This window comes from Pseudogymnoascus verrucosus (assembly GCF_001662655.1).
Source record: "Pseudogymnoascus verrucosus strain UAMH 10579 unplaced genomic scaffold scaffold_60, whole genome shotgun sequence".
In the NCBI taxonomy this organism is placed as follows: domain Eukaryota; kingdom Fungi; phylum Ascomycota; class Leotiomycetes; order Thelebolales; family Thelebolaceae; genus Pseudogymnoascus; species Pseudogymnoascus verrucosus.
This window is the reverse complement of record NW_017263711.1, coordinates 22,648-49,066: the sequence shown is the minus strand read 5'-3', so window position 1 is coordinate 49,066 and position 26,419 is coordinate 22,648. Positions and strand designations below refer to the sequence as shown.

General features: G+C 52.3%; 7 protein-coding genes across 7 annotated transcripts; 2 read left to right on the top strand and 5 right to left on the bottom strand.

The window, feature by feature from the left end:
- Positions 1-288: 288 nt before the first annotated feature.
- Positions 289-4,332, bottom strand: VE01_09632 (uncharacterized protein). The gene is made up of 2 exons (XM_018279045.2): positions 1,521-4,332; positions 289-1,430 (listed from the first exon to the last, which is right to left on the bottom strand). The coding sequence occupies exons 1-2, from the start codon at positions 3,722-3,724 to the stop codon at positions 527-529; spliced, it is 3,108 nt and encodes a 1,035-aa protein (XP_018126347.1). The 5' UTR covers positions 3,725-4,332; the 3' UTR covers positions 289-526.
- A 1,269-nt stretch (positions 4,333-5,601) lies between these two features.
- On the bottom strand, positions 5,602-7,268 carry CHI1 (Chitinase 1; the record flags this gene model as incomplete). The annotated part of the gene is made up of 3 exons (XM_018279044.2): positions 6,841-7,268; positions 6,689-6,787; positions 5,602-6,634 (listed from the first exon to the last, which is right to left on the bottom strand). The coding sequence occupies exons 1-3, from the start codon at positions 7,029-7,031 to the stop codon at positions 5,602-5,604; spliced, it is 1,323 nt and encodes a 440-aa protein (XP_018126344.2). The 5' UTR covers positions 7,032-7,268.
- An 841-nt stretch (positions 7,269-8,109) lies between these two features.
- On the bottom strand, positions 8,110-10,486 carry VE01_09630 (uncharacterized protein). Its single transcript, XM_059464086.1, has 2 exons — positions 10,159-10,486; positions 8,110-10,108 (listed from the first exon to the last, which is right to left on the bottom strand). Exons 1-2 carry the CDS (start codon positions 10,409-10,411, stop codon positions 9,051-9,053), a joined length of 1,311 nt encoding a protein of 436 aa, XP_059319336.1. The 5' UTR covers positions 10,412-10,486; the 3' UTR covers positions 8,110-9,050.
- Positions 10,487-10,644: 158 nt separating this feature from the next.
- Positions 10,645-12,000, top strand: VE01_09629 (uncharacterized protein). Its single transcript, XM_018279042.2, has one exon. The coding sequence runs from the start codon at positions 10,958-10,960 to the stop codon at positions 11,675-11,677; it is 720 nt and encodes a 239-aa protein (XP_018126308.1). The 5' UTR covers positions 10,645-10,957; the 3' UTR covers positions 11,678-12,000.
- Positions 12,001-12,035: 35 nt separating this feature from the next.
- On the bottom strand, positions 12,036-15,342 carry VE01_09628 (uncharacterized protein; the record flags this gene model as incomplete). The annotated part of the gene is made up of 2 exons (XM_018279041.2): positions 15,096-15,342; positions 12,036-15,041 (listed from the first exon to the last, which is right to left on the bottom strand). Exons 1-2 carry the CDS (start codon positions 15,216-15,218, stop codon positions 12,036-12,038), a joined length of 3,129 nt encoding a protein of 1,042 aa, XP_018126307.1. The 5' UTR covers positions 15,219-15,342.
- A 17-nt stretch (positions 15,343-15,359) lies between these two features.
- VE01_09627 (uncharacterized protein) lies at positions 15,360-20,633 on the top strand. The gene has a single exon (XM_059464085.1). It carries the CDS (start codon positions 15,953-15,955, stop codon positions 19,814-19,816), a length of 3,864 nt encoding a protein of 1,287 aa, XP_059319332.1. The 5' UTR covers positions 15,360-15,952; the 3' UTR covers positions 19,817-20,633.
- A 253-nt stretch (positions 20,634-20,886) lies between these two features.
- Positions 20,887-25,870, bottom strand: VE01_09626 (uncharacterized protein). Its single transcript, XM_018279039.2, has 6 exons — positions 25,275-25,870; positions 25,007-25,211; positions 24,686-24,946; positions 24,426-24,629; positions 22,609-24,376; positions 20,887-22,561 (listed from the first exon to the last, which is right to left on the bottom strand). The coding sequence occupies exons 1-6, from the start codon at positions 25,587-25,589 to the stop codon at positions 21,070-21,072; spliced, it is 4,245 nt and encodes a 1,414-aa protein (XP_018126309.1). The 5' UTR covers positions 25,590-25,870; the 3' UTR covers positions 20,887-21,069.
- Between the last annotated feature and the right edge of the window lie 549 nt (positions 25,871-26,419).

Below are 26,419 nucleotides of genomic sequence, written 5' to 3'. Positions count from 1 at the left end.
AGTGGGTATATTAATCAAAAGACTTTATTTATTTGCTATAATAAAATCCTGCTGATGGAAGTTTATTCGTAATTGCTATAAATTTATAAACTTCTGATAAAATCCTGGAAAAGGTTTTTTTATTCACATCTGTGCTAGAATGCTTCGAAGGTTGACAGAGTCGCTATGTATGCGCCGAGATAGGTAAGAGTGATGCGTAACTCAGTCACAAGCATTTGTAGATCAAGCATCTCTGCAAAGTAGTAGGAGCGAGAGAGAGAGAGTAATAGTAATTCCATACCCACCCCCCCGCCGTCTCTCTAACTAAGATTTCTCGATTCATATCAATCATGCATGCGCGCTTGTATAGTACTATGTAATCTAAACCCAACGCAAACCCAATCCCAACACGCCCATTCAACCCATCCAATCCATGCCCGAAAACGCAATGCATCGCGGCGCTCTTATAAACGTGAACATGCTGCCCCCCCCTTCTCTCTCTCCCCCTTCAAATCCAACTCCCCTCTTTCAAATCCAACTTCAACTCCTACCACCTATCCGGCCCAAACCTCCCCCCCTCCTCCACCCCCAACCAACTACAAGCCCTCCAATCACACCCCCTCTTATAAACCTCCGTCCCCCACCACCCCCACCCCTCCGCCCACCCCGGATACAGCACCCCAAAGAAGATAACCACCACCCCAAACGCCAGTCCCGAATCGAGGGCCGCACTAAGCGTCATCGTGTATTTCGCCCACCACTCCGGCGCACTCCTCCTGATCCTATAATTAAAGATATAACACACCACCGCCCACACCGAGAAATTGAGACCAGTGGCGGGTGGGATCCAGGAGAGCGACCCGAAGAGCACGGGAAGGTTGATGTGTCGCACGATGCTGGATTTGAGGTGTCGACTGTACCACCACAAAGGGAGGGGAGCGATGGCGCCGATGAGGAAACACCATACTAAGGGCCGGTAAGTGGCGTTTGGGCCGAAGAATTCGCCGGGCCCGACGACACCCCAAAGTATAGAGCCGTTGAAGTGGACCCGCGCTAGGGGGCAGGAGAATCCATTCACAGCCTCGGTAGTACAAATCCCCTTCACATTAGCAAACATCCAATTCAACACACTAATCTGCGTCAAACTGCTAACCAACGTCGCCGCCATCTGTACCGAAAACAGCAATCGTGGTGGGATCTTCATATAATGCCCTAGCTTTAGGTCGGAGGAGAATTTGATGCCTTGCGCGGAGCAGATGTAGCCGTAGGTCACGAAGACCATGTTTGCAACGGGACGGCCGGGGAAGAGGGCGCCGCAGGCGAGTTGGTTGATGAGGTAGGTGGAGGAGTGTTGGTTGGTTATTGCGGCGACGATGCCGGTGGGGATGAAGAGGAGGGCGCAGAGGGAGAGGGCGAGGAGGAGGCCGTACCAGGGGAGGTGGACTGGGTAGCTTTTGGGGTGTTAGTTGTGTTTTTACATCGAAACATCTTCAAATCAAAAGGAAGAGGGTAAGTGAAGTAAGAAGGAAACGGAAACGTACTACTCCACCACAAAAATCCCAATAGCAGTCATGCTCACAAACGTCGCCAAATACCACCACATCGGCGCATCATTATACCTCCTCATCAACCGATTATGCACATCCTCCTGATTCAACGTATCCTCCACCCCCGGCTCAATACTAACTCTCCTCCCCCTCCTCCCGCGTCTCCCCCTCGGCAACGGCGCCCCGGGTACGGCTTCATACCCAATCTTTGCTTGTCCCCTCACCTCCTCCAAAGAGTTTCTCCACTGCCTCACGATATCGCGACCATGCCAGCAGGCTGTGTGGGTGAGTAGGGACGCGAGAGCGGCGAATTGCAAGCCGTAGCTGAGGATGTAGGTTATAGGCATGAAGACGCGGGAGTAGGATTCGTATGCTGCGCGATCGAAGAGGAAGTCTGGTGTGAGGATGCGAGCGACGTCGTAGACTTTGCCGGTGTTGTCGAAGACGGCGGAGGAGAGGATGGGCATGTATGCTGAGTAGAAGACGTTGTTGTAATAGCAGATAGGCGCTATGATCCACATAACCACCACCAGACCACCGACGACATTCATAGCTGCCCAGAACGGCGTGGTCAAGGGGGATCCGATGTAAGCGATCTGCGCCCAATCGAAGGTTACGGGAAACAGTCCCAGGCCCGAGGAGACACCGAAGAGGTTAGCGACGACGACGTTGTCGGGCCAGAACCAGGTGATGACGCTGAAGTAGCTGAGGGCGGGCATGAGGAGGCCGGGGAGGAAGTAGAATGCGAATGCGGAGAGCCAGACTACGAAGAAGAATTTCCATCGCGAGATGGTCCAGCCGTTCGCGATGCTGTTTTCTTCTTTGTGCAGGGTTGTGAACATGGCTGCTGGCATTAGGGTGCCGGGCCAGATCATGCCGCCGGGGCGGACGAGGAAGCGTCGGGAGAGGCCGGCGAAGGCGTAGCCGAGGATTTGGGTGGAGAGGATGAGGAGGACTTGGTACGTGATTGTGACGGGCTGGTTGTAGAAGTGCGTTTGCTCGACGATCACGTCAGTGGCGAAGGCGAATCCGAAGGAGACGTTGCTGGCGATGTAGACGCAGCTGTGCTCCTTTCCGTTCCAGCGGCCTTGGGCGAGCCAAAGACGTAGCCGGTGCCGCCGAGATTCTTTGCCTTCTAGAGTCGACGACGACGTCGACCGCTGCGAGTCGTCCGCGCTGTCGGTGTCGAGGGTAGTATCGTCGGACGAGGGCGACATGGATCTGTAACCTTCTATATATATGACTTCCGGGTCACCTGGTCGCTTGAGAAACGTGTCCCACATCAGACCCAGCGGGTGGACGAGCAGGAGCGCAATGACGGGCGTAATGGAAACGCTGGGGTATCTAAGAGAAAAAAAGAGATTTGTGGCCGATCCCATTATTGCAAACAGCATCGAGAGCGTCCACATGCGCGGCGTGTTGATCGACAGCGACAGATCGTCCAGCGCTGACACCGAAGCCCTCACTTGCGAGTACCTCGAGTTATCCGGGGGATCCTCGTCGTTGAAGAGATCATCTGGGTCGGTGTCCTCGTCAAGTCCATCTTTCGACGAATGGTCCGATCCCGGCGAGACGGGCAGCTTCCCAACCCCAAACCGACTCTCCATCCCAAAGCCCTCCACGCCCTCCATAGCCGCCGTGCTCGCCACGAGGGAAATACTCGGTCTCCTCGTCGACGTCGGACTCGGCGCAGCTCCACTGCCCTCCGCACCCCCACCAGCATCACTGCCACTTGCCCTCCTCCTCCGCCGCCGCGAGGAGCTCACTGTATGTCTGCTCGCGGCCTTTTTGTTTCTCCGCCGCAAGACCTCCTCCTCGCCCTCGTCCTCATCCGTCGAGTGTCCCACGGGCGCAGCTCCATACGACCCCGTCCCCATCCCCGGACTGGTCCGGAGCAGCAGCGGCGCCTTCGACATCCGCGGGCTCTCGCTCGATGTGGTCTCTAGATCTGTTGTTGTGCGCCGTTCCGCATCGTCTGGCGGGGCTGTAGTGAGTCGTGTGCGCTCGTCTGAGTCGTCGTCGTCGGCGGGGATGTCGTTGTGGTGGTCGTCTTCGTTGTCGTCGGCGTCGGTACTGGGGGAGATGGTGTCGAGAGAGTAGGATAATCCGTCGTCGGGACCATGGACGTTAAGCCGAGCAGCACCATTCCCATTCTTCGCGGTCCGGTGAGGGATGGGGTAGGTGGTGCGAGATGTCATATGCAGCTAGGCTGGTGGTGCAACATGACCAGCCTGATGGGGCCCGCTGGGGATTAAGAGAGTGGGGAATAGCCCCCGAGGCGAGGCGGTGCGAGGCGCTGGAGAGGGGAGCTGAAGTGTGAGACTGGGGGTCTTTTATTTGCTTTTTTGGGGGCCAGTAATGGGGACCCAGTAATGCAGGTTGCGGTTGTGTTATGCCGAAGAGGGTAGTGATGGTCGTTGGTGTTTCTTGTGCTCTGGTGTCACTGGGAAGAGATGCGATGCGATGCGATATGACCGTGTATAAAGTCTGTACTCTCTGTGTCTCTCTGTATGCAGATGCAGATGTATAATGTGGAATGGGGGAGGTGGTAGGGTCTACCTAGTAGCTGCAGGATTGTGCAGCTATAGGATCTGTATATTCTGTATATATGTGTAATGTGTGTGTATGTGTATATGTACGTGGGGGGTAATGCAAGTTGTATGTATGTAAGAGGGGTAGTATAGTGGGAAAGCGGGAATGATGATGATGATGCTTGGTAGTTGATGTGTTGATCAATCTTTCTTATCAGATGATCAGATTTGCAGCTTTCAGTAGGTGGGTGAGTGACGGTGATGGCATAGAACCCTTACAAAAGATCTGTATAGTAACCCTACTTTACTACTTTTACCCTTCATAAAACCTTAGCGTCGGGGATCACGGGATCTCGCAGGGAAGGTGTGGAAAATAGTGGGTGTCTACCAGGTGTCGGCCAATTAAATCTCCGAATGTTCCGCCAGTTCCGCCAGTTCCGCCGTCCCCCGACGATGACTGTCCGCTGTCTCCGCTGTCGTACATGCATTATGAGTCTTGGCATTCCTTGAGGCGTGTAATACTATTTCCGGGTCTTCACCGTCTTATTGCTCTGTTGCTCCCAACAGAATTCCTTGATCATATCTGATTGATCTTGCTAGCTGCCTGTCTTCAGCTTCGAACGAGCATCACCTGATATTTCCAGTCCATACAGCATACAGCATACAGCATATAAATATATCATAATATATATCCAGTCTCACAACGCAAATAATCGCTCATACACTCACTCACTCTTTCACTAATAAAATACCTCACCACCAAACAAATAATCCCCCAACACACCATCTCTCTCCCAGAAACCAGACATAACAATCCCAGGTGCGGCGACACGGTGATCACGTGAGATGTACTGCAAACCGTAAACAGGAGGTTGTGCCACCACACATCGCCGGATCAAGTGCCGAGAGAGGTTGTAGCTGCTGATGTTGGCCATGTCTGACGAGACCTGCGTCTGCATTGCGTCTACAGATGATGTTGTGTTGTGAGGCTGATGCTACTGTAATCTTAATGCGAGATTGATGAGCTGTGGAGTTGGGCGTGGGAGATAAGATAAAATCACGTGATATCAGATATGTATATCACGTGTCTAAACCTAGAGTCACGGGTTACGTAGGGACTGGCTGGTCAGTCTCCATCAATTGTAAGCCACGTGCGAGATTCTCAAAATGCATCGCGGGTTAAGAGACGCCTAGATATAATCGGTAATCGTGACTTCCCATTCCTGGCTATCTCCTTGGCCCCTGACTGGTATCTCATAGTAAAGATTCAATGCATACATCTTCGACCTAACAACCGCATATACTATACTATTTAGTCATTAATATACCACGAGAGGCACTGCCGTTTAGCCCCCCCCATCTCAATCTCCCAAAAACATCATATAACATGAGAAGCACTGCCATTTACTCCCCCCCTTTCAATCTCCCAAAAAAATCATATACACATAAAACATCCAAACGTGAGAAGCGCACCCCCCGTCACTCACCCCCTTCCTTCCCTCCCTCTCCCCCTCCCCCCCCCTTTTTACTTCCCTGCCGCCGGATCAGGGCATCCCCGCCACCAAATTCGCGTACTTACTCTTCGGATAACTCAACAAATTCTGGCTCTTCTCCAGCGCCCCAAAGCTACCCGCAAACGTCCCAATCAGACTCTGATCCCCCGCCTTATCCGCGCTCGTCTCCCAATACATCGCCCCCCCCAACCCCTTACTCTTCACATACGCCGCCTTCGTCTTCGCATCATCGACCGTATCAAAGGTGATCAACTCCTTCGTCGCAGGATCATACGAGTACCTTGCCTTGGCATCGTTGTCGACCTGGACAGTGGCGCCGGCCTTGGGAAGGGCTTTGTAATCCCACACGCCGTTCTCCCAGCTCCCCGAGCCAACGCCGCTGAAATTCTTGCCCATCCCATCCGTGGCTGCGAACGAGCGGCCGTAGAGAGGGACGCCGATGACGAGTTTTGCGGCAGGGACGCCGGCGGCGATGTAGTCCGTGACGGCCTTGTCGATCGAGAAGGGCGTGCTATCCGGGATCGTCTTGCTGGGATAGAGATTCGCATCGTGTCCCGTGACGGTGCTCCAGGAGCCGGCAAAGTCGTAGGTCATGACATGCCAGGCGTCGAGGTAGGCGTCCATATCCTTCATTTTGAGGATGTTATACTTATCCGGCCCGGCGGGCGCGGCGATGGTAAGTTGGAATTTATACCCCTTCGCGTTATCATTGGCGTAGGCGTCGAGCGCCGCCCTGACCGCTTTGAGGAGGAGGACGTAGTTCTGGGCCTCGGTGTCGTTGGCGGGGTACTCCCAGTCGATGTCTAGCCCATCGAAGCCGAGGTCCTTGACGAACTCGACGGCGGTGGAGGCGAAGAGGGCGCGGGTGGTGGGGGTGGCGGCTGCGGCGGCGAAGTTGGAGGAGTAGGTCCACCCGCCGATGCTGAGGAGGACTTTCATGGTGCGGTTCTTCTTCTTGAGGAGGTAGAGCTGCTTGGCGCAGCCGTAGAGGTTGGTGCCGGTTTCGTTCCAGGAGTCGGCGGGGTAGTGCTTTTCCAGGTCTGAGTAGGTGTCTGAGAGGAAGCTTGGAGGGGGGTTAGTTGGGGTTGTGATGCAAGGGGTGGGAGGGGGGACGAACACAGTGCCATCAGCCCTGAGGTTGGCGAAGGCGTAGAGGACGTGGGTTAGCTGCGCCGCCTGGATCTGGTCTGGTTGGAAGTTGCGTCCATAGATGGCCCTGTGATGTGTTAGTTGAGGAAAAGGGGTATTGTGGCGTAGACAAAGACTCACCAGTTGACAAAGTATCCCGCATTCTTATACGCAACAGCCTCAGCCGGCACCGTATCAGTATCACCAGCCTTCACCACCGTCGTCGCATCCGTCTTCCCACCGGCCGCCGTCGGCGGCGTCGGCGTCTTCTTCCCCCTCCACCCCGTAACCGCAGCCCAAGCCGCCTTAAATGGACCACCAATCGTCATCATCGTTACCACCAGTGAATCAGAATCCAAGAAGAAGAAGAAGAAAATATAGATAAGAGAAAACCAATATGATAAACCTGTGAAAATCCCATCAAAGTCTTTGTGTTTGTAAGTAGTTTATAGAAACAGCAAACTCCCCGTTCAAGAGAGCACAAACACCTCTCTCTTATATGCCATAAATCCCCCGTTCACACAACCCTCCACACCTCATCAGCCTTCCTTCCTGCACATCAACACCCCGTGTCCCATGATTACCTCCATGACGTCCCCCCCACCCCGCACACTCGCGTCGCACCTGCATTGTCATCCACTCTTCCCCCTCCTTCCCCCCTGCCTCCACTCCCACCCCCCACTACCACCACTCCCTCCCCCTGCACCACCACCCCAAACCGCCCCCCTCACGCACCTCCCCTCCCAAGCCTGCCCAGAGCTGCCACCATCGATCGAAATGCGCACGAGCATCCCCCCCGATCGAGCTGATCGCCCACCTCGCGCCGCCCGATCGGGTGACATACTCCCAGAGGTGGACACTTGATAGGTCGGCCCGGCCGCAGGGGTGCGTGGTGCGTGTGGCGTGCGCGCGCGCTGTAGAGCGGACGCGGGATACGACGCTGTGGATTGCGGTGTAGGGCTGTTAAGGCAAGGGGGGGAGAGGGGGTGGGGAAGGGGGCGTGGCTGGATGGATGGGCTACTCTATCTATCCCAGCGCCAGGACTAGGTTCGGGCGAAACCTTATTAGCACGCCAGGTGGTTGTTGTTTCGCACACATGTTGTGTGTTTTTCGGGGGATAATGAAATGTTAATGTTGTGGTGTGTGAAACGAGGGTTTGGTGTGTGTGGGTGAGAACTGTCATGGAAAAAGGGGGGGGGAGGGGGGATTCCGAGACCTGAAGATTTTTTGGTGGAGGGGGTTATGTGTATGGAGGTTACTGTTACCTTGAGTCGTGTGTGCGGGAAGTTGGGTGTCACGGTGAGGATTGAGGGGAGTCAGATGGACAGGATACATGCGACGTGCTTCGGCGATGTCTCAGTCTGCCCCAACCTCGTAGATTTCTGACGTCACGGCCATCGCGACAGTAATCTCGCCTATCTATTTGAATGAAAGACACAATATTCTTGGGCGCAATGTTTTATGGGCTACGGAAAGTACACGAGAAGAAGGAAATTGAGGCGTTTTCCAGAAGTCGTTGGCGTGGTTGTGGTGGAAGGGGTCATAAATGCGGCGTAGATGACGAGTTTCTCCTCAAACATTGGGATTCTGCCGCGGAATGGGGGGTTTGAGACAACCACCTGTCCCATTGTCTATTGTGCGCGGTGATTTACAAGCCAATGAATATATCATCGTGCTCAGCATCATTTCTCTTGGGGCGAGGGCACATGCGTTCTCGGTAGGATTTGTTCCCGGTCGGATTTTCTCATCTCGCCGAAAGAACGGGCTTATGAGATGTCATACACGCCAAAGAAAGACAATGATCGCTGACTTCGCCATCCATAATAACACAAATAGAATCCTCTAGCTGACACCCCAAATCCCCAGCGGATCGCTCGCCCCGGGTGTTTTCGCCCTCTCGCTCTGGAGTCTCCTCACTCTCTTAACCAGAGTCCCAACCCCCAACGGCCCGATAATAGTACATAACACAATAGCCCAAGTGACCACCAGATATATCTCCGAGCTACCATTGCTTGGTCTCGAAGATGAGGCAAAGAGGCCGGTCGTCTCAGCTATAGAGGCAATGAGGAAGCCGATCTCTCCACGAGCTGTCATGGCTGTGCCGAGCATTGCTGCTGGGTAGAGGGAACGTGGGTTCCTGGGCTTGGTAAGAGTCTCTGTGGAGCGTACGGAGCTTGGTTCAGTCCTCTGATTTTTGGCCGTGGTGTTTTCCTCCGTGGGAGGCCGTACTGAAGCGTCGCCTTGAGGTTGCAATTCGTGAGTATCAGGAGCACCTGCAGTACTACCCACCTCTTTTTTGGCTTTTCCACCCCCAAATATAGAAGAGCGCACGCCCATGGGAATCACCTTCATTAAAGAAATATCCAGGCGTACCAGCCATAAGCCCGTGACGAGTTTAGCGAAGAGCATAAGGATTGTATAGACAATACCTCGCCAGACGACTGAACCGCTGAACATATCTGTAACTGGAATAGCGAAACCAATCGAAGCCGTTGGTTCTGTTTAGCTTTGAATGATAAAGAAAGTATGGGAAAGTGACCTACGAAGAAGAACGGTTGTAGAATCCGTTGAACCGCTATCGCATAGTATCTGTGGTATACAGAAATGCCACTGCTTGCGATTGACTCACTCTGCTCTTTGGGGGTGGTCTCCCTAGCAGTTGCCTCACCTTCCATACTAGGGCCTACCTCATCCCTCGAAGACGGATTTGGCGACCCTGTACTACCAGCGGAGGTTCCGTGCTCAACCGGCGAACTTGGGGAATCGTGTGAACAGCCCACTTTGGCCGAATCCAGATGCGGAACTTCACTATCCCACCAACTAATCGACGCTCCAGCCAGGTAAGCAGCAAAGAGATTGGAAGTACCAGCATAAGTAGCGCCAGTAGCGAGCGCTGCCAGCACCAGTGTGTGAATAATAAATGCGGTATGCGTCGCCTGGCATAGCTTGTTTAAAGCACCATTCGGACTGGATTTTCTTGCTCCGTTAAGCCATGTCGTTAGAGGTTGGGCAACCAATCGACAAGCCAGAGGAACAACAATCGCCAAACCAAAAGACACGGCAAGAGGGCGAACAACCGTAACGGCGCCGAATGACTCTGAGTTCTCTCCAATATTGGAGATCACCTGAACCATGACCAGGCCAACGACATCATCCATCATTGCCGCACTGCTCAGGACCGTGCCAAGCCGAGTGGTTGATAACCCACTGGCATTGAGAATAGTGAACGTTGTTCCTAGGCTGGTTGAGCAGAGCGCAGCCCCAGCCGCGAAAGCTTGTATGGGCGTTGTGTCAACGACTGATTGCAGCACAAAGGAAAGAGCTATGGGAAAGCCAATCCCAGTTATTGCTACTGCAACAGAGAGAGAAAAGTTTGCCTTGATGGAACGGAAATTCGTATCCAGGCCGCCTGCAAGTGTTAATTGGAGCTGACTTTCACATACAGCTGGGGATTTTCACCTTGATAGACTAAGAGGATCAATCCCAGGTACCCCAGCTGGACGATCACATTCTCAACTTCCTGACCAAGCCATTTCGCACCAGGAGTCCCCCATGCTACGCCAATAAATACCTGGCCAAGCAGACCGCAAAAGATCAACTTGTCGAAGAGAGTATTGACGACATTGAGGATGAGAATAAACGATGATTGGATGAGGATAGTCACAATACCCGGCTCGTGATATGGGAGGAAAGATGTGACTTCTGCAGTCATTGTTTCCCCATGAGCCAAGGACCAAGATGCCCAGATTCCCAGAATAGCCAGAGTAGGAAGTCACGATATATCCAGTTAGTCACCTGACGGTGAAGCATTTCGAGATCATGCACGTGGTCTGGAATCGTGCACGTGCCGTTAATGGTCATCCACAATAAATCACGTGGCTTCACGTGGCTTCACGTGGCTTGTATGTCAAATCTGACACTGGTCCAGACCCAGATAAGCAATCCCCGCGTTACTGTAAGCGGATATTGACGACATTAGCCTGCGGTGCCAATCTCAGTCTGGACCCAAATCTCACGACCACCTCACCTCACAAGACAAGAATCTCTCCTGTCTACTCTACTCACGCGTCAAGAACAAAAAAGTCACATCTCTCTGTCACCAATGCAGACCACAGACATGGCCTAAAACACCACTGTTCACCAGCAATCCCACTCTGAACTCCAGATCCACCCCAAGGGTCCAGAAACAACCCGCGACCACCACCGCATCCACCTCAACCACCCACCACCACAACCTCACAATCCACACACCCTCACAATGTCCTTCCCCGCCTTCGGCGCCTTCCTCCTCGCCCTCCTGGCAATAATTCTCATCTCCGCCATCGCCTGGATCATCTTCATCCACCTCCGCGCGCGCCGTCTTGGCCTCCCCACCCCAACACTAACCTCCTACAACCCCTTCGCCTCGCGCTCCTCCTACACCCCGCAAGCGCGCACCGGCGGTCTAATTGGGTGGATCTCCGATAAATTCCGGAACATCCGCGCGCGCCGCTCGCGCACCGCAGGGGGCGCATACGAGGAGCCTCTTGGTGCTTACGGCGGCGGCGGCGGCGCTGGGGGAGGCGGAGCGAGAAGCGGGTTTGGGGCCTTAGATCCGGATGAGGCGTGGGATGCGAGGGTGGGGAATGAGGCGGATTATTATAGGGAGGAGCAGGAGGTGGGGTTGCATGCTGAGACGGGGTATGGTGGTGCTGGGGGAGAGGAGAGGGGAAGGACGAGGGGGAGGAGGGGAGACGAGGGGCCGTATGGAGGGGAGCAGGGGGAGTTGGATAGGAGGTATGAGGAGGAGATGGCGGGGCAGCAGACGGGGGTGACGAAGAAGAGTGAGAGTCGGAATCCGTTTGATGATAGTGCGGCGGTGGGGACGAGTTTGAGAGGCGTTAGTCCGAGGCCGGATAAGAGCGGGGAGAATGAAGGGTTGGGGGGGGATCCGGACAGTCCGACGGGGAAGAGGAGTTCGTTTAGGGAGGTGATGTAGGATTTTTACGGTGGATTGGGGGGGCTTCATTGCTTGGCGTTGGTTTGGTGTGGAACTATGGGCAAAACGGGGTATGGCTGGATGGGAAAGGCTATGGTTTTATTCTGATTGATGGGGAGCAGTGGTCTTTAGGTGATGATAAATAGCGGAGTCAAGGTGCTGGTAATGGACTTCTGGCTTGGCTATGGCTTTATGATGTCTCTTTTCTAGCATCTACTCATTGCCGCGGAGTGGGACAGTAGTGTCTTCTACTTCCCAATCAAACATTATCACATTACACATAGGCACATCACAATCCACAAACATCAATCAAAGTATTCAATCCAAAATAATATTCCCCCCATCCATCTCCACCCCTCTACCTCGCACTCCTCAAAAACCCCACCACCCCCCCACAATACCCCACCAACTCCGCCACCCTCCTCCCCTCCCTCCCCTGCTCCTCCCTCCACTCCGCCAACACCCCCCTCACCTCCTCATCCCCCAACGCCTCAGCATGCACCTTCAAGAAAACCCCCATCCAAGCCTGCACAAGCTCATAATCCCTCCTCTGCCCCAGCCGCGCCGTCAACGCCCTCACAAACGCAACTAACTCCTCCGGCCTCGCCCCCGGCGCCGGCGCAAGCGCTCGGATCGCCAAGTCCGCCGCAGATGGGGATAGAGTAGAGAGGTGCTCTACGAAGGGTGTGAAATCCCCACTATCCGCACCGCGACGCAAAGTCACGGCGAAGACATCTTGCTCCGCACCACTCACCTGCTCTAGACGCGTAATCCTGCTCTCTGGCTCGGTAGGCGTATCCACCGCCCCAGCAACGAGTGATGACGAAGGACGTCCGCCTTCGAGACTAGGGAGGAAGAAAGGTGCTTTCTCGGGCGCTTTGGGGGCTTCGGTGGGCTTGTTGCGGGCGCGGATTAGGTCGAGGTGGAGGAGGGTTTGCCAGCGCGATTTAGGAACCATGCTCAGCGTCAACATATCAGCTGATAGCTGGTCGAGCATCGCAGCCGCGGGCGCAGCGTCTCCATCCTCGGATTCTTCTGCGAGCGCGGCGTCAATCAGACCAGCGCCTCCTTCGCCCGAAGCGGTAGGTGCAGCGACGTCGACGATTTCATTCTCGGAGATGTGGCGCGTAGGTGCGTGAGTGAAGAGGGTCTTGTTATTCCATATATTCACGCCCAACTCGCCCTCACACGCCGTAGCGAGGAACTCGCCCGTCCCTGAGAAAGCGAGGGCAGTGCAAGCGCTGCGGAGACGGATAGCGTCGATGAGGTGACCTGTCGGGAGGTCCCACACGCGGAGAACGGCGTCGCGCGAGGCGGCGAGGATCCAGCGCCCGTCGGGGGAGAAAGTGACGTCTGTGATGGCGGCCTGGGAGCCCCAGAGCTCACGGATGGTCTTCTTGGTTTCGGTGTCCACGATGCGGATGCAGCCGTCGTCGCAGGTGGCGGCGACGAGGTCGGAGGCCGCGTGGTAGTGGAGCGCGGTGATGCGGGTCATGGGCGCCCAGTCGATTTCGTCGACTTGGTGGCCAGTGTTGAAGTCCCAGAACTTGAGCTTGCCGTCCAGACTACTGGAGATGACGTTCTTGTTGAGGGAGTCGACGATTATGCCGGTTACGGTGGCGGTGTGGCGTCCTAGGCCCATGGGGAAGCGCTTTCCGGTTGGGATTGCGATTGTTCCGTCTTTCTCGCCCATCTGTTGCAGTTTCCACTTCTTCGCTTGTGCCTGGGTCAGCTTAGCTGGGAAGCGCTGGCGATGCTGTCCGGATTGGAGATTGAATTTGTCAATTCCTCCCGCTTCGGAGCCGATCATGGCGAAGGTGCCGCAAGGGCTGATAGCAACACTGCTAACATTTGCGCCATCGCCGGTCTCAAATGCCCATCTTCCAGCTTTCTTCCTGCCCCAGAACCAAGTACGCGCATACTTGTCATCGTGGTGACCAGTCACCACACTCTCCCAACCCGTAGTACCACTCTGTGTCGCGTCTCCGGGGAACTTCGCGCGCTGGTGGCTCTTCTGCCATATACCGCCTGAACCAGCATGTGCGCCCATTCCACCATCGCGGTTGAGCGACGACGCAATGCATGTGATTTCTGGTGCCTTCAGGTCTTCAAGCGTGGTGCTCGGCTCATTAGCCAGGGTGCTGCTGGCAAGGATCCCAAGCTTCTTAGCCTTCTTTCTGATATTACCCTGACTGAGCTCCGTGCTCTGTCCATCGCGGCGCAAACTCCAGCCCCACAAGCTGCGGTCTTTGCCAGCACTGAGCAGCCACTTTCCTTTGGCGTCAGCTCCGTCGGCTTCAGATGGGAGGAATTGGAGGCGCGTGACTGGAGCGGCGTGTCCGCTGCGAGAGTGTAGGATGCGGGGAATGGCGGAGTATGGTGTTTCGTCGAAGATCCAGGATTTCAGGGAGTTGTCGAGACCGCTGGTGATAACGACGCTTTGGCCGGCAAGGAATTCAACCTTGTTGATTCCTCCTCCAACTAAAGAATCGGCATCTGCGACGGGAGGGTTGTGGGCCCCGCGAAGGACTCCCATCACCTTACCACCGTTGTTCAGGTCCCAGAATGTGACATCTCCAGTGTCTGGGCCAGCAGTCGCCATAACTCCAGCTTCTCGTCCCTCTTCGCCAGCGCCAAGCCCGTCGGTTCGGAATGAGATAGAAGTAACCAAGCTCTTCGATTCCAGTAAAATTATAGTCTTGTCTGTTCGGACATCGTGGATGACGAGGGGACCATTCGAGTAGGCAACTGCCATAAGGGACAGTGCTGGAGTAGGCTGCATTGCGGTAATCGAGCCGCAGTTCGGCAGTGGAGGGAGGATTGTGTAGATGTGCTTTCCGCTGCTGACGTTGAAAATATCAATGCTGCCGTCTTTCCGCGCCGCAAAGATTTTGTTCAGGTATGTCGGCATGTTGGAGATGCTGGTGAGCTCGTTCCCGCCCTTTCCAGATCCGGGGGTTGTGTGAATCGAGGTGTAATGTTCGAGGGTTGCTGACTTCCAGACCTCGATCCTCGTCGCGCAGCAGGCAACAATCCAGGTCCCGAAGATGAGGACCTGCTTGATGGGCTGGGTCAAGTCTTGTGGGATCGCGAACTCGTCAACCTTCTTGCCTCTCTTGAAACTCCACAGCCCCGGCTGGGTGCCGTTTGCGCCGCCCCAGGCCGCAAAGACCTTGTCCTTCCATGCCAGCGTCGCAGTAATATTTTCGGGAGTCTGCGGTCTCGTGAGGAAAACAAGGTTCAGTCCGCGCTTCAAGTCGTAGGTTTGCAGACAGCGTCCGACGGATGTGGTGATTTGGAAGGACGTCTTTCCGAGTGGGATCGAAGTAAAGGGCACCGCGGTAGATGATACTAGGCCGACAGTCTATAAAAAATATTAGAACATCAAATTTTCCCTCACAATCGCAGATCAACATACTCTAAAAGGTGTGAAGATGCGCGACTGTCGAGCCTGCTCTCCCCCGGCCGCGACATTGCTCTGCAGCTTCTGCCTCTTCACAATTGGCCCCTCGGCGTTATTTGAGGCGACAGTTGAAGGCATGGCTGTCAGATTCAGAGATATATAGTCAATATATATCCAAAACTGCCTCCTCTACCTCGTTTTGCCTTTTTTTTACAGTCGTCGTCGAGTTAAGCAGCGACCTGCAGGTATATTTCTTTTTCCCAATCGTAAAAGCTAGGCGAAACTTTTCCCCATATACTTTGGTACGTACCCCGATTATCCTCTGTCAATTGTCCAGGCCCTGGCTACGCGAGATTCTATTGGCTGGTTGTTGGCTCGTGGCTGCTGAGGAATGCCAAGCCCTTGCGTTATCGGTGAACGTGGTACCTGTCACTCTGCCCTCGCTCTTTTTCACCGAGGTTCTGGCAAGATTTCATGTCTTTTGGGTATTTGGTGATAGCCTCATTCTTACTTATTCCATCTATAACTGTTCACGACTATATTTCGTCGCATTTACTCGTCGTTTGGCCCATTTCCATCCACCTCTTGGCGGTGTCTCGAGATTCTGGCGGGGGAGGCGAGTGACTGTGCGAGGACGTCATATTGATAAGAGACTTGGATCGTCTCTGGGCACATGCTCTTTTTTTTTCATCTATTTAACTCTCCTGCTGGCCGCAATTGAGAGGATTTCTCTATCTTCGGCTCTTTGCTCTATACAAATTATCTAAATTCCCAATTGACCCCAGCATTTATTCCAGGATTTACAAACAGAAACAGAGACCCCGACCCTTCATGATTTATTAGGTGGCGAAGGACCCAATCCACACTGGAGGATGGAAGAAGAGGGGCAGACTAATCCGCCCTCTAGCACAGTGGCGGCGGAAGCAAAGTTTGGCTCAGCACGGGAGCCATCGCACCAACTAGGACCCCAGGAAGCAGCAAAGATGTCATCTCACCGGCTATCGACTGCCTCCGGTGAAAACCCGTCCGCTGTCAATTTAAAAAGCAGCATCTCCGAACCAGTTGAGCGGGAAGCATTCGTTGAGCCTGCCAGCTTCTCATTACCTCGTGGCCCAACATACGGCACCGAATCCTCGCGAGCATCTTCGACAATTAGCCACAGAGGCTCAGTTTCGGACATGTCCGAGGCTTGGACAGAAGGAACGAACACGTCCATCAACGATGGGGCCGTGGAAGAGTCAGAGACACCCAGAATGCTCAGTGGGAGCACGTCCGACTTAACAAAGCATTCACCACTACCCGAACCAGCAATGTCAAAAGCCGGGTCAACTACGTCGGAATCGAAGCGAATGTCGAGCTCGTCGCTATACTCGTTACAATCCGCGAGGGCAGGCGGTGTAGCGCCCAGCTCCAATTCCTCTTCCGGGGATGCCATCCCGAGGTTGAACCCTGGGAACATTCCAGGGACCAGAAGCCTCGGTGTTTCACCCGATGCCGCAACCCCAATTGTCTCGGTGATAAGTCCGTCTGTCACGCCGCCTACTGCACAAGGCGCAGCGAACCCCCAACAGGCCGCCCCCAAGGATGGTGTTCCACCAGGCGATGCTCCTAAGCGCTCCAGACAAGAAGGCACTTCAAGAGCGAGCATCCCAAGGTCCAGAAGTCGTGTCAAGCGCCGCTTCAGTGTAAGCACCGGCGCCAGCAGCCACAGCCCGAGCAGCGAGCGAGGAATACACCAGGTTAAAGAGAAGGAGGGGCCAAAACCAGCACCATATGGTATCATCGGGGTGTGTGCATTGGATATCAAGGCACGGAGTAAGCCAAGCAGGAATATTCTTAACAAGCTAATCGCAAAGGGGGAGTTTTCAGTTGTCGTTTTTGGAGACAAGGTCATCTTGGATGAAGACATTGAGAACTGGCCAGTCTGCGACTATCTGATATCCTTCTACTCCGAAGGCTTCCCGCTTGACAAAGCGATTGCCTATGTCAAGGCCAGAAAGCCTTTCTGCGTCAACGATGTCCCGATGCAGCAGATCCTGTGGGATCGCCGTATATGTCTACGTATTCTCGACAAGATCAATGTTCCGAGTCCGAGTCGTGTGGAAGTCAATCGAGATGGAGGACCAAGAGTCATGAGCCAAGACCTAGCTCGGCACCTCAAGGAGACCTCTGGTGTTATTGTGCAGGGACCAGAAGATGGCGATAAGTTATTTGCGCCTCCTCCCCGAAAGGTGGAGCTCTTAGATGACGGCGATACACTAAGCGTAGACGGAGTACTTTTACGGAAGCCTTTCGTCGAAAAACCAGTCAGCGGAGAAGATCACAACATTTGCATCTACTATCCCAAAAGCCAAGGTGGTGGTGCCCGCAAGCTCTTCCGCAAGATTGGCAACAAAAGCTCGGAGCACATAGATGGTCTTACGATCCCGCGCGCTATCCTTGAAGAAGGCTCTAGTTACGTATATGAGAAATTCATGAGGGTGGACAATGCAGAGGATGTCAAGGCGTACACTGTCGGGACCGGCTTCTGTCACGCTGAGACGAGGAAATCTCCCGTCGTTGATGGTCTCGTGAGGCGCAACACTCATGGCAAGGAAATCCGCTATGTCACCAGCTTGACAAAGGATGAAGCTGCAATGGCAGCTCGTATTTCTACCAGCTTCGGACAGAGAGTCTGTGGGTTCGACCTTTTACGCGCTGAGGGGAAGAGCTATGTCATCGATGTGAATGGTTGGAGTTTCGTGAAAGACAATGACGCATACTATGACCAATGCTCTAGTATCTTGAGAAACATGTTTATTCAGGAGAGAGAAAGACGACAAGCTAAAGCAGCAGCAGCCGAGCAGGCAAAGATTTCGGAAAGCGTCGCCCAATCAGCCGAAGCGTCAGAATCAGAAATGCCCCCGCCAACTCGCAAGGAGAGCTCGTTGAAAGAAAATCACCGATCTACACTACAAACTATCCTCGGCAGATCCCCAAGTATTTCGAAACTTGCACACCTACACCATAACCACGGAAAGTCATCGGAGCAGAGGTCGACCTCACCTGATAGGGCTGTCCTGACGATGCCACTAAGCACAGCCTCGTCGATGGAGAAGCCTGTATCCAGTATGGTGTCTTCCCTACCACATGTTTCGTCCCGCACGTCGATTTCAGGGCCCGCATCGGCTGCTGGATCTGTACGAACCTCGCAGATCCTCGAACCAAACCCAGAGGAAGAAGAAGATAAGGAGCTTCCTCCGCCGGCTCCAAAGCATGCCTGGAAGCTTAAGGGGATGGTTTCTGTCATTCGCCATGCCGATCGTACGCCGAAACAAAAATACAAGTATACATTTCACACAAAGCCATTCATAGAGCTATTGAAGGGCCATCAGGAAGAGGTCCTCTTAACTGGTGAGGCTGCGCTCGATAGCGTTCTTGATGCTGTCGAGGTGGCTCTACGCGAGGGGATCGAGGACCGTACGAAGCTGAAGGCCCTACGAAACGTGCTTGTGAAGAAGGGCGGATGGGTTGGGACGAAGGTTCAGATCAAGCCAATGTTCAGGAAACGCAAGGTGGAAGATTCGCCGAAGCCGACCTTTGCTACGATCGCAGATATTCCCGTTGACGTCTCCAAGGTTATTCCATCGGTGTCTACCACACCTGGAGCGACGGAAGACTCCCAGGATCCAGAGGACAGACCATTAAAGCGGGCAGATTCCCTCACGGGCGTCACGCTATCACGTATCACAGCCGCAGAAGAAAGACTCGTCCTCGACAAACTTCAACTGATCGTGAAGTGGGGCGGTGAGCCTACGCATTCTGCGAGATACCAGGCGCAGGAGCTAGGTGAGAATATGCGCAACGATCTCTACTTGATGAATAAGGAAGTTCTCGACGAGGTCCACGTCTTCAGCAGCTCCGAGAGACGCGTTACCACGAGTGCGCAGATCTTTTCGGCTTCATTCTTGGATAAAAAGGACCTTGCTAGCGATTTCATTACTATCCGGAAAGATCTTCTTGACGACTCGAATGCTGCAAAGGATGAGATGGACAAGGTGAAGAAGAAACTTAAGGTCCTTCTCAGAGAGGGACAAGGGCCGCCACCACAGTTCGCGTGGCCTGCTAATCTTCCCGAGCCATCCATTGTCCAGCGCCAGGTTATCCAGTTGATGAAATTCCACCGCAAGGTTATGCGACACAATTACCAGAAGCTCTACGGCGGCGCCGTAACATCTCTAAACAACATCGTCAACCCCGGCGACAAAGCTGCTAGTGAGTCCCCACAAGTGGGCGCGATGGGACAGGCCACGGCAATCAACAACATCCAAGCACGCTGGTGCTGCGGCGAAGACGCGGAGCTCTTCCGCGAGCGCTGGGAGAAGCTGTTCATCGAATTCTGCGACGCCGAGAAGGTCGACCCCAGCAAGATCTCGGAGCTCTACGACACGATGAAGTTCGATGCGCTGCACAACCGCCAGTTCCTCGAGTGGGTGTTCACGCCGAGCAAGTCGATGCTTGAGGAAGAGGACTCGGTTGTTGTGGCTGAGGATGCGGCTTCGGCGAAGGTGTCAGAGGATAAGTCTGATAAGTCGGAGAGAAGCGATTCGACGAATACGACGGAGAAGTCTGAGTCGAGCAAGTCGGTTTCGCGACGACTGTTTAGGCGCCGCTCTGGGAATATGAAGAATGTCGTTGAGGAGACTCCAGAAAGTGTATGTTTACCTTTTCTTAACTGCCTGTTGACCTGCCACTAACATCACATAGTATTTCCACCTCTTCACAGGAAGCACCAAGACAAAGGCAAAGACAGATGCGAGATTTGAGAAGCTTCGAGAGCTGTACAACCTAGCCAAAGTGCTTTTCGACTTCATCTGCCCCCAAGAATACGGCATCACCGACAGTGAAAAGCTCGAAATCGGCCTCCTAACCTCCCTCCCGCTCCTCAAAGAAATCGTCGCCGACCTGGAAGAAATGCAAGCCTCTGACGACGCAAAATCATTCATCTACTTCACCAAGGAATCTCACATCTACACCCTCCTCAACTGCATCCTCGAGGGCGGGATCCAGACCAAGATCGCGCGCTCCGCTATTCCGGAGCTCGATTACTTGTCTCAAATCTGCTTCGAGCTCTATGAGTCGGAGACTACACCCTCGCCGGCCCCGAAGACGCAGTCTGCGCCTGAGCTTGCGCCGCCTGCTGACATGGCCGCTTTGGCTGAAATAGCGGCAAACCTGCCGTCAGCGCCAGAGCCAATACCGTCCCCAGCACCACCACCGGAGCAGACGTTTGCGTATTCGATCCGCATCACCATCTCCCCGGGGTGTCACACCTACGATCCGCTCGATGTGCAGCTCGATTCGAAGCATTGTATCGGATGTGCGCCGAGAAGATCGCTGACGCAGCATATGGATTGGAAGGAGGTGATTGAGACGCTGAGGGCGAAGTTTCATCAAGTTAGGTTGCCGAAGAGCTTTTTGGCTATTAATTTGAGTGAGAGTCATACGTTTCATCGGAGGGAGGAGGAGAAGAGTGAGGCGGAGGGGGAGAACGGGGGAGGAGAGAATGGCTCGTTGTGTGTTGGTGAGGGGGAAGGGGGGAGGGGAAGGTCTGGGTCTGAGGGGAAGGGGGAGGTGGTGAAGGGGGATGAGACGAAGGACGAGAAGAAGGGCGAGAAGGAAGAGGGGCCTAAGGGGGAGGAAGTCCCTGGGGGGCCGGAGAAGGTGAATGTCGTGTTTTAGACGCGTGAGGATTTTGCATAGGATGATGGCATAGCATAGATGTGGAGTATATTCGTAGATAGCATGGAAGGAAGGCGTTTTTTGTTAGGAAATGAATATGAGATATGTACAGAATCTCGTTTCTACACGCCACCAAAATCCCCCAAACAACTGCCCCTATCTAACATCCGTTCCCAGTGGCGTATTGCGGTAGTCCCCGTCACATACTTAATAATTATGGTGGTCTCCCTAACATAGTAGAAACATCGCGAAGTGAAGAACTAGATCTTTAATCTTTAGGAGAATTACCTCCATACCCGATCAAACGCTGCTTCGGAGCATTCAGCTCATCCCCGTCTTCTGAAAAAAGAGCGTCAAATTCCAACATCTCAGCAGCGTCTCGTTTCCGGCACTTGTTGAAACTTTGTGACTGAGCTGGAAGAAAGGCTCTAGAATCCTTGTCTACAATTATAGGGAAATGTGCCTCCTGTTGCTCAGAAGCCTCGTACCAACTTTTGTGTCCCTGGTTTATCATCATCCTAACATTTCGATCTGCATCATTAGCCTTTGATAGCGTAATATCGATGGAATTGTCGAGATCTGTCCATGAGTTTGGAAATGAAACTAGGTGTTGGCGGGTCTTTGCATCATTCGATACTTTGGTAAGTTCGAGATGGTTTTGCGTTCGGTCTTGGGACAGATTAACTCTGTAGGCCGATGAGTTCCGTATCAAGGACTGTCCTTGGTGAATTCGAGATTGATCAGGGCTATGTAACAAGGATGTATCTGTCGAGGACATTTCCGTAGTCGATGATGATATTAGGTCTTCTTGCTGTAGGCGAATGCTGAGGTTGTAGATAGGATTCGTTTGAAGTGAGTAGACTTCCGGAAGTTGTCTACCAGAGCATTTGACGACGACATTTGTACCACATGATGAGAAATGTAGGTACTCAATTCCAGTCTGACTTGGCTCTATCTTAGACAGAGTTTCTAGGTTGCCGCCAGGTGTCGAGATGTTAAAATCCTGTCCGTTGTGGCTTTCTGCAGTAAATGCCCAGAGCATCATAGATCGGTCACCTCCAAAGCCTCTCGTAAAAAACAGTGCTAGCGGAAGCGTAGGATGAAAGCTGCACGAGTTAATGTTCATACCTGCATTATTGCCTCCAACTTGTGCAATGACACCGCAGATTTTTTCTGTTTGGTTGACCGTGATAGCCGTGACGGAATATACGGTAGGTTCTCCGGCAGTTGTGCTCACAAGGCTCCTAGCATCCAGTCTGAGGATATACCGGCTATTATTGCTGATAATAAAGGAGTGAGATTGAGCTAGGCGGAGAGATTCGCGCAGAGGGCGGGACCTTGGCTGCTTTTGTGCTTTCCCATTTTGGCTATCTGTAGCGCTCAAGTTTGAGTCTGCCTCTGGAGCTGGGAGGCTCATTTCATGGACAGGTTCGCTTAGAGTCAAGTCAAGCAAGTATACAGTATTTAGTATAATGAGAAGATTGACCTGGCTACCAATTGCTGCTGGGAATGGCATCGACCACTTGTTGAAGACAGTCGGCGTGGTTCGGTTGGTTCTTCCTTCGAGCACTTTTCGTAGCGTAATCGATCGGCCAACATGATCTTTGACTTCAATCGCACTTAGAGGGATCCTAATGTCGTTGACTTTATCTTTTGCTTCGGAGTGTACGTCCCATACTTCGAATCGCGCTATCCATCCTTCGCAGGTTAGGCCTTCGACTTTACTCTCCGTAGCTTTCGGCCAGGCTTCTTCAAATGACCTGTAGATAATTAACGGAAGTTAAATTTTTAAAGCCTTAGAACATACTTTGGAGGCCAGACGCTCAACACTCCCACCATCTTGCCGTCGTCTCGCTCTTTTGAGAGAGAGATGAGTGGCTTCGAAGTGAGTATCTGGCTATCGAATTGCGACGGCGCCATGGATCGCACTGTGACTGCAGATGTTTTCATGAAAGAAGAGCTCTCCTGAAATGCTGTAATGTCGTTCCAAATGTAATGTGGGTTTTCCTCTAAAGTTGGACCCCATGCTGAATTTAGTGCCAGAATATCCCTATGCAAATATGTGATCTTGCCTAATAACTCCCGCAAGTTCTTTGGAAGGCATGTTGTAGGGAGCGATTCTATTAGGTCACAACAGTCGCCTAAGTCATTGATATGTCTTAAGAGATCTGTATGATTACAAACCATATATTGCAGCTCTACCCAGGTATTTGCAAAAAGCTTATTGGCAAGAAATATTGACAAAGTCTTGACGAGGTTAACAAAACCCCTTGTAACGGATGGTGCACTATGCTGAAAGCGAGCCTGGATTGCATCCATATTGCATTCGAGAAACTCCTTAAGATGGTGCGTCCAATACAAACATGCATACTTCACAAGAGGAAAGCCAAACCGGATTCTGTGCATCGAGACTCCTTGCCGCATATCCCCAGAAAGTGGTTGTGCAGGAATGCGGTTAACCAAGTAGGAAAGGCATGCATTTGCAAGCAAGCAATGTGCCTCGCCTGGTTCTAGTAACAACTGTAAGACAACGGGGTCATTACAAAGCAATTCCTCGCTCCATGTCCTGAAGAATTCGACAACACTTTGATGAACGAGTCGATATCCAAATTCATGCTTCTCGGCAAGGCAAGTAGAAATAATCACAATAGCGTGATCGAAATCCTCCGTTTGCTTTGGTGACGGGATAACATGATCCGTGAGACCTGGGGGTGGAGAAGGGGTCGTCAGACTATAAATAGCCTCCCAAAGCTCGCCAGCTTCAATTGGGCGAGCATAAAATGATAACCAGTATAGAATTCGGCGAGCCATATCTATCTCGGGCTTCGTTTTTTTCCCTATGTGCTGGAGAATTCGAATATACATGTCGTTGAGAGTTTCGTGTTGGGTGGTCTCCCATATTGAAGCTAATCGAGTTTCCGGTGGGTCTAAAGCTGGTGACTCCAAGTAGTCCATCATAAGCCTAGCCCAAAGAAACATTCCATTTGCACTGTCGAGTAAATGTGTCAAAATCTTCTCCTCAGGGTAACTAGGAGGAAGCTTCTCATGGAGACCTTCAAGTCGATGGGACAGGTATATTCGAATGTCAGCCTCTACCGAATGGCGTAACAAGGTGATTTGTTCTATCCGAGGTGCTGCCATTAAAGCCCGAACATTCGGCCTACTGAAGAATATCATCTTAGCCGGGGTTCCAGAGAAACATGTAGCAAGTGACTTAATAAGGTCTTCGGGGTCATCCGACTCATCCAATCCATCGAACAGAAGAGTAAACCGAGGAATATGCCGTGCTAAAAGTTTAAGCAATGCTAGGAGATCCTTTATACTAGCGCAACTTGTTGCCGACTTGGCTGCGGCAAAGGTAAAGCAATCTAGCACTGCAGCATTCTCTTGTAACTGCCGAAATATTTGTGAGAGGATTTCTCGGTATGCATTGGACAGTCGTCGTGTAGGGGGGGATCTGAACGAGAAGAAAAAGTATGCCAAGGCTTGATTTTGGTCTCTATCGTGGCGGCCTGACGTTCCGAGCCAGTCTAAAACAGAAGCTGCGAGGACAGACTTTCCGGTGCCTGGGTTTCCTAGATCTAATGAGAATGGGCCATAGAAACACATAATAAGGAAGCTCACCTCGAACCCAGAGTGCGTTAGAGAGGGGATGGCACTGGTCAGAATGACTAGGATTACTCTGATGCCAGGCAACAAATTGATTGTCGTCGAATATCCATGTGCCCGTATTAGAATCTCGCAAGCGTTGCGCATCCGATAAAGGCTCTTGAATTTCACCAGAAGATGGCAATTGTAGCCAATCTTTTACAGAATCGCGAATGTTTTCTGTGGTGCGTTGTAAGTTAACACGTCTCATAAATGGACGAGAGATATTTGTTTACTTAGTTCAACAGCGGACACCTTCTCATGAATGATAGAAAGTAGCGACTTGTACTCATTTTCTTCTTGGCGTTGCTCTTCAACGTCATGTAGCATCTCATCTTGTGACTTCTTTATCTGGAAAAGAGTTTTTGTTCTCATTAAATTTTCTTCGTCCTCTAAGACATCACCGTGGAAATCTAGTCTCTTCACAAAGTTAGTATACCGTACGCTAAACGGCTTCCATAGCAATTGCGATATGACAACTGGCGTTCGCTTTAGCTCTAGGTATTTTAATTAGTAACTGTACAAAATTATGTGTGGCTAAAATGGAAAACCCTCACTTCCGCTTTTTTGGGTAAAAACACATGCAACTGATGTGAAGAACTCGAAGAGGTCTCGGTAAAAAGCAACTAGAGATGAACGAAATCTAGTAGACAACTCTCCAGGTGCTAGTGTAAGAATTTCTTGATAGCGTGGTATTGTTCGACCAATTTCGTCCAAGATTTCCGTCAGTTTGTCGAAAAAGGAGGTGAAGTTGTGAGCTAGCTTCTCTGCTATTAGCGATTCTTGCAGTACTTATTAACTCGTGTGCGGTTTCATTAAGCTTACCTGTAATATCAACCTCACTGCCCCCCAGGCTATAGAACTCAATTCCGGGTGTGACTGCGTAAATATAGTTATGATCTCAAAGTACGGAGCAAGCCTGTCGCTGAACTTCTGAATGCATATGATGGGTCTTGCCCAGCTCCCTTTCTCGTCTTTGAAACGAGAGAACTTCTTCACCTCCTCTAAGAGTTCCTCTGGCGATTTACAAGACTTGAATTGAGACCTGTCATTTCCGGATAACGCACTAAAAAATAGTTCGTGAGACTTGAGGAATTCTTCATCCGGGCCGCTCATCGGTGATGTTGGATTAGACGCCATAATCGATTAGACTATTGCGCTAATCAGGGCTTGTGATATGGTCGCATTATATTTGGCTCATATCTGGCCTGGTGCTCCTATCTAAGGTAGATAGTATGGGGTTGGTTGGGTTTTATATACGTACGAGGCTGAGGTAGGCCTTCTCGTCGCCTCATTGAGACAAGGAGGCTGAGGCCTGCCACGTCTCAGCGCTGCTCCGCCTTGCCGACTTGCAACTTATAACACCTGCCAATCATGACAAAGTCACACTGAGGCAGCGAAATATCTATAGTAAATGTGGTTCACACCGCAAGTACCCATGTCGTGATAAGCCTCAATAGGGTATTGACTACAGTTGTGACGACTTTGCAATATTTACTATGACCGTCCATGATTGATCCTGCTGTTCGATCACTCCTCACAGCAACACCCTTAGTACCTCAACTATCACCTTGGAACTCTACCACCACCATCCCCACGACAGGAAGCAAGCAACAACCAAAAGCCTGTCGAACAACTACTTGCAACCACAACACTCACCATGACAGAAAAACAATAAATAAACGGTTTGATGGTACATATAAAAGTGTGATTCATATTAGGCTAGGTAGGATCAAGATCCGGGTATTAGACAAAGACGCCAGCACGTTCCGCAAGATACTACAATGTTTCGCAAAACCACCCTCCTCTCTCGGACCTGCGCCTCTCCCCGTCCCGAGCCCCCCTCTGGTTTCTGCATCTCTTCTCTCCTCTGTTTGTTTGTTTTCCCGTTTTTATATCAGGGTATCTTCGGTGGACTGACGATGGTAGTTAAAAAGAAAATTCCGTGTGTTGGTATGTGTGTGTTTTGG

Excerpts from the sequence above, each read along its gene's own strand:
- VE01_09629 (XM_018279042.2), top strand. The coding sequence starts at position 10,958 with ATGTCCTTCCCCGCCTTCGGCGCCTTCCTCCTCGCCCTCCTGGCAATA.
- VE01_09626 (XM_018279039.2), bottom strand. The coding sequence starts at position 25,589 with ATGGCGTCTAATCCAACATCACCGATGAGCGGCCCGGATGAAGAATTC. Across the intron at positions 25,212-25,274 it reads CAGTGAGGTTGATATTACAG|CTAGCTCACAACTTCACCTC; the intron begins GTAAGCTTAATG and ends ATAGCAGAGAAG. Across the intron at positions 22,562-22,608 it reads TTGAGCGTCTGGCCTCCAAA|GTCATTTGAAGAAGCCTGGC; the intron begins GTATGTTCTAAG and ends AATTATCTACAG.
- VE01_09630 (XM_059464086.1), bottom strand. The coding sequence starts at position 10,411 with ATGACTGCAGAAGTCACATCTTTCCTCCCATATCACGAGCCGGGTATT. Across the intron at positions 10,109-10,158 it reads GATCCTCTTAGTCTATCAAG|GCGGCCTGGATACGAATTTC; the intron begins GTGAAAATCCCC and ends TAACACTTGCAG.
- VE01_09627 (XM_059464085.1), top strand. The coding sequence starts at position 15,953 with ATGGAAGAAGAGGGGCAGACTAATCCGCCCTCTAGCACAGTGGCGGCG.
- VE01_09632 (XM_018279045.2), bottom strand. The coding sequence starts at position 3,724 with ATGACATCTCGCACCACCTACCCCATCCCTCACCGGACCGCGAAGAAT. Across the intron at positions 1,431-1,520 it reads GGGATTTTTGTGGTGGAGTA|CTACCCAGTCCACCTCCCCT; the intron begins GTACGTTTCCGT and ends ACACCCCAAAAG.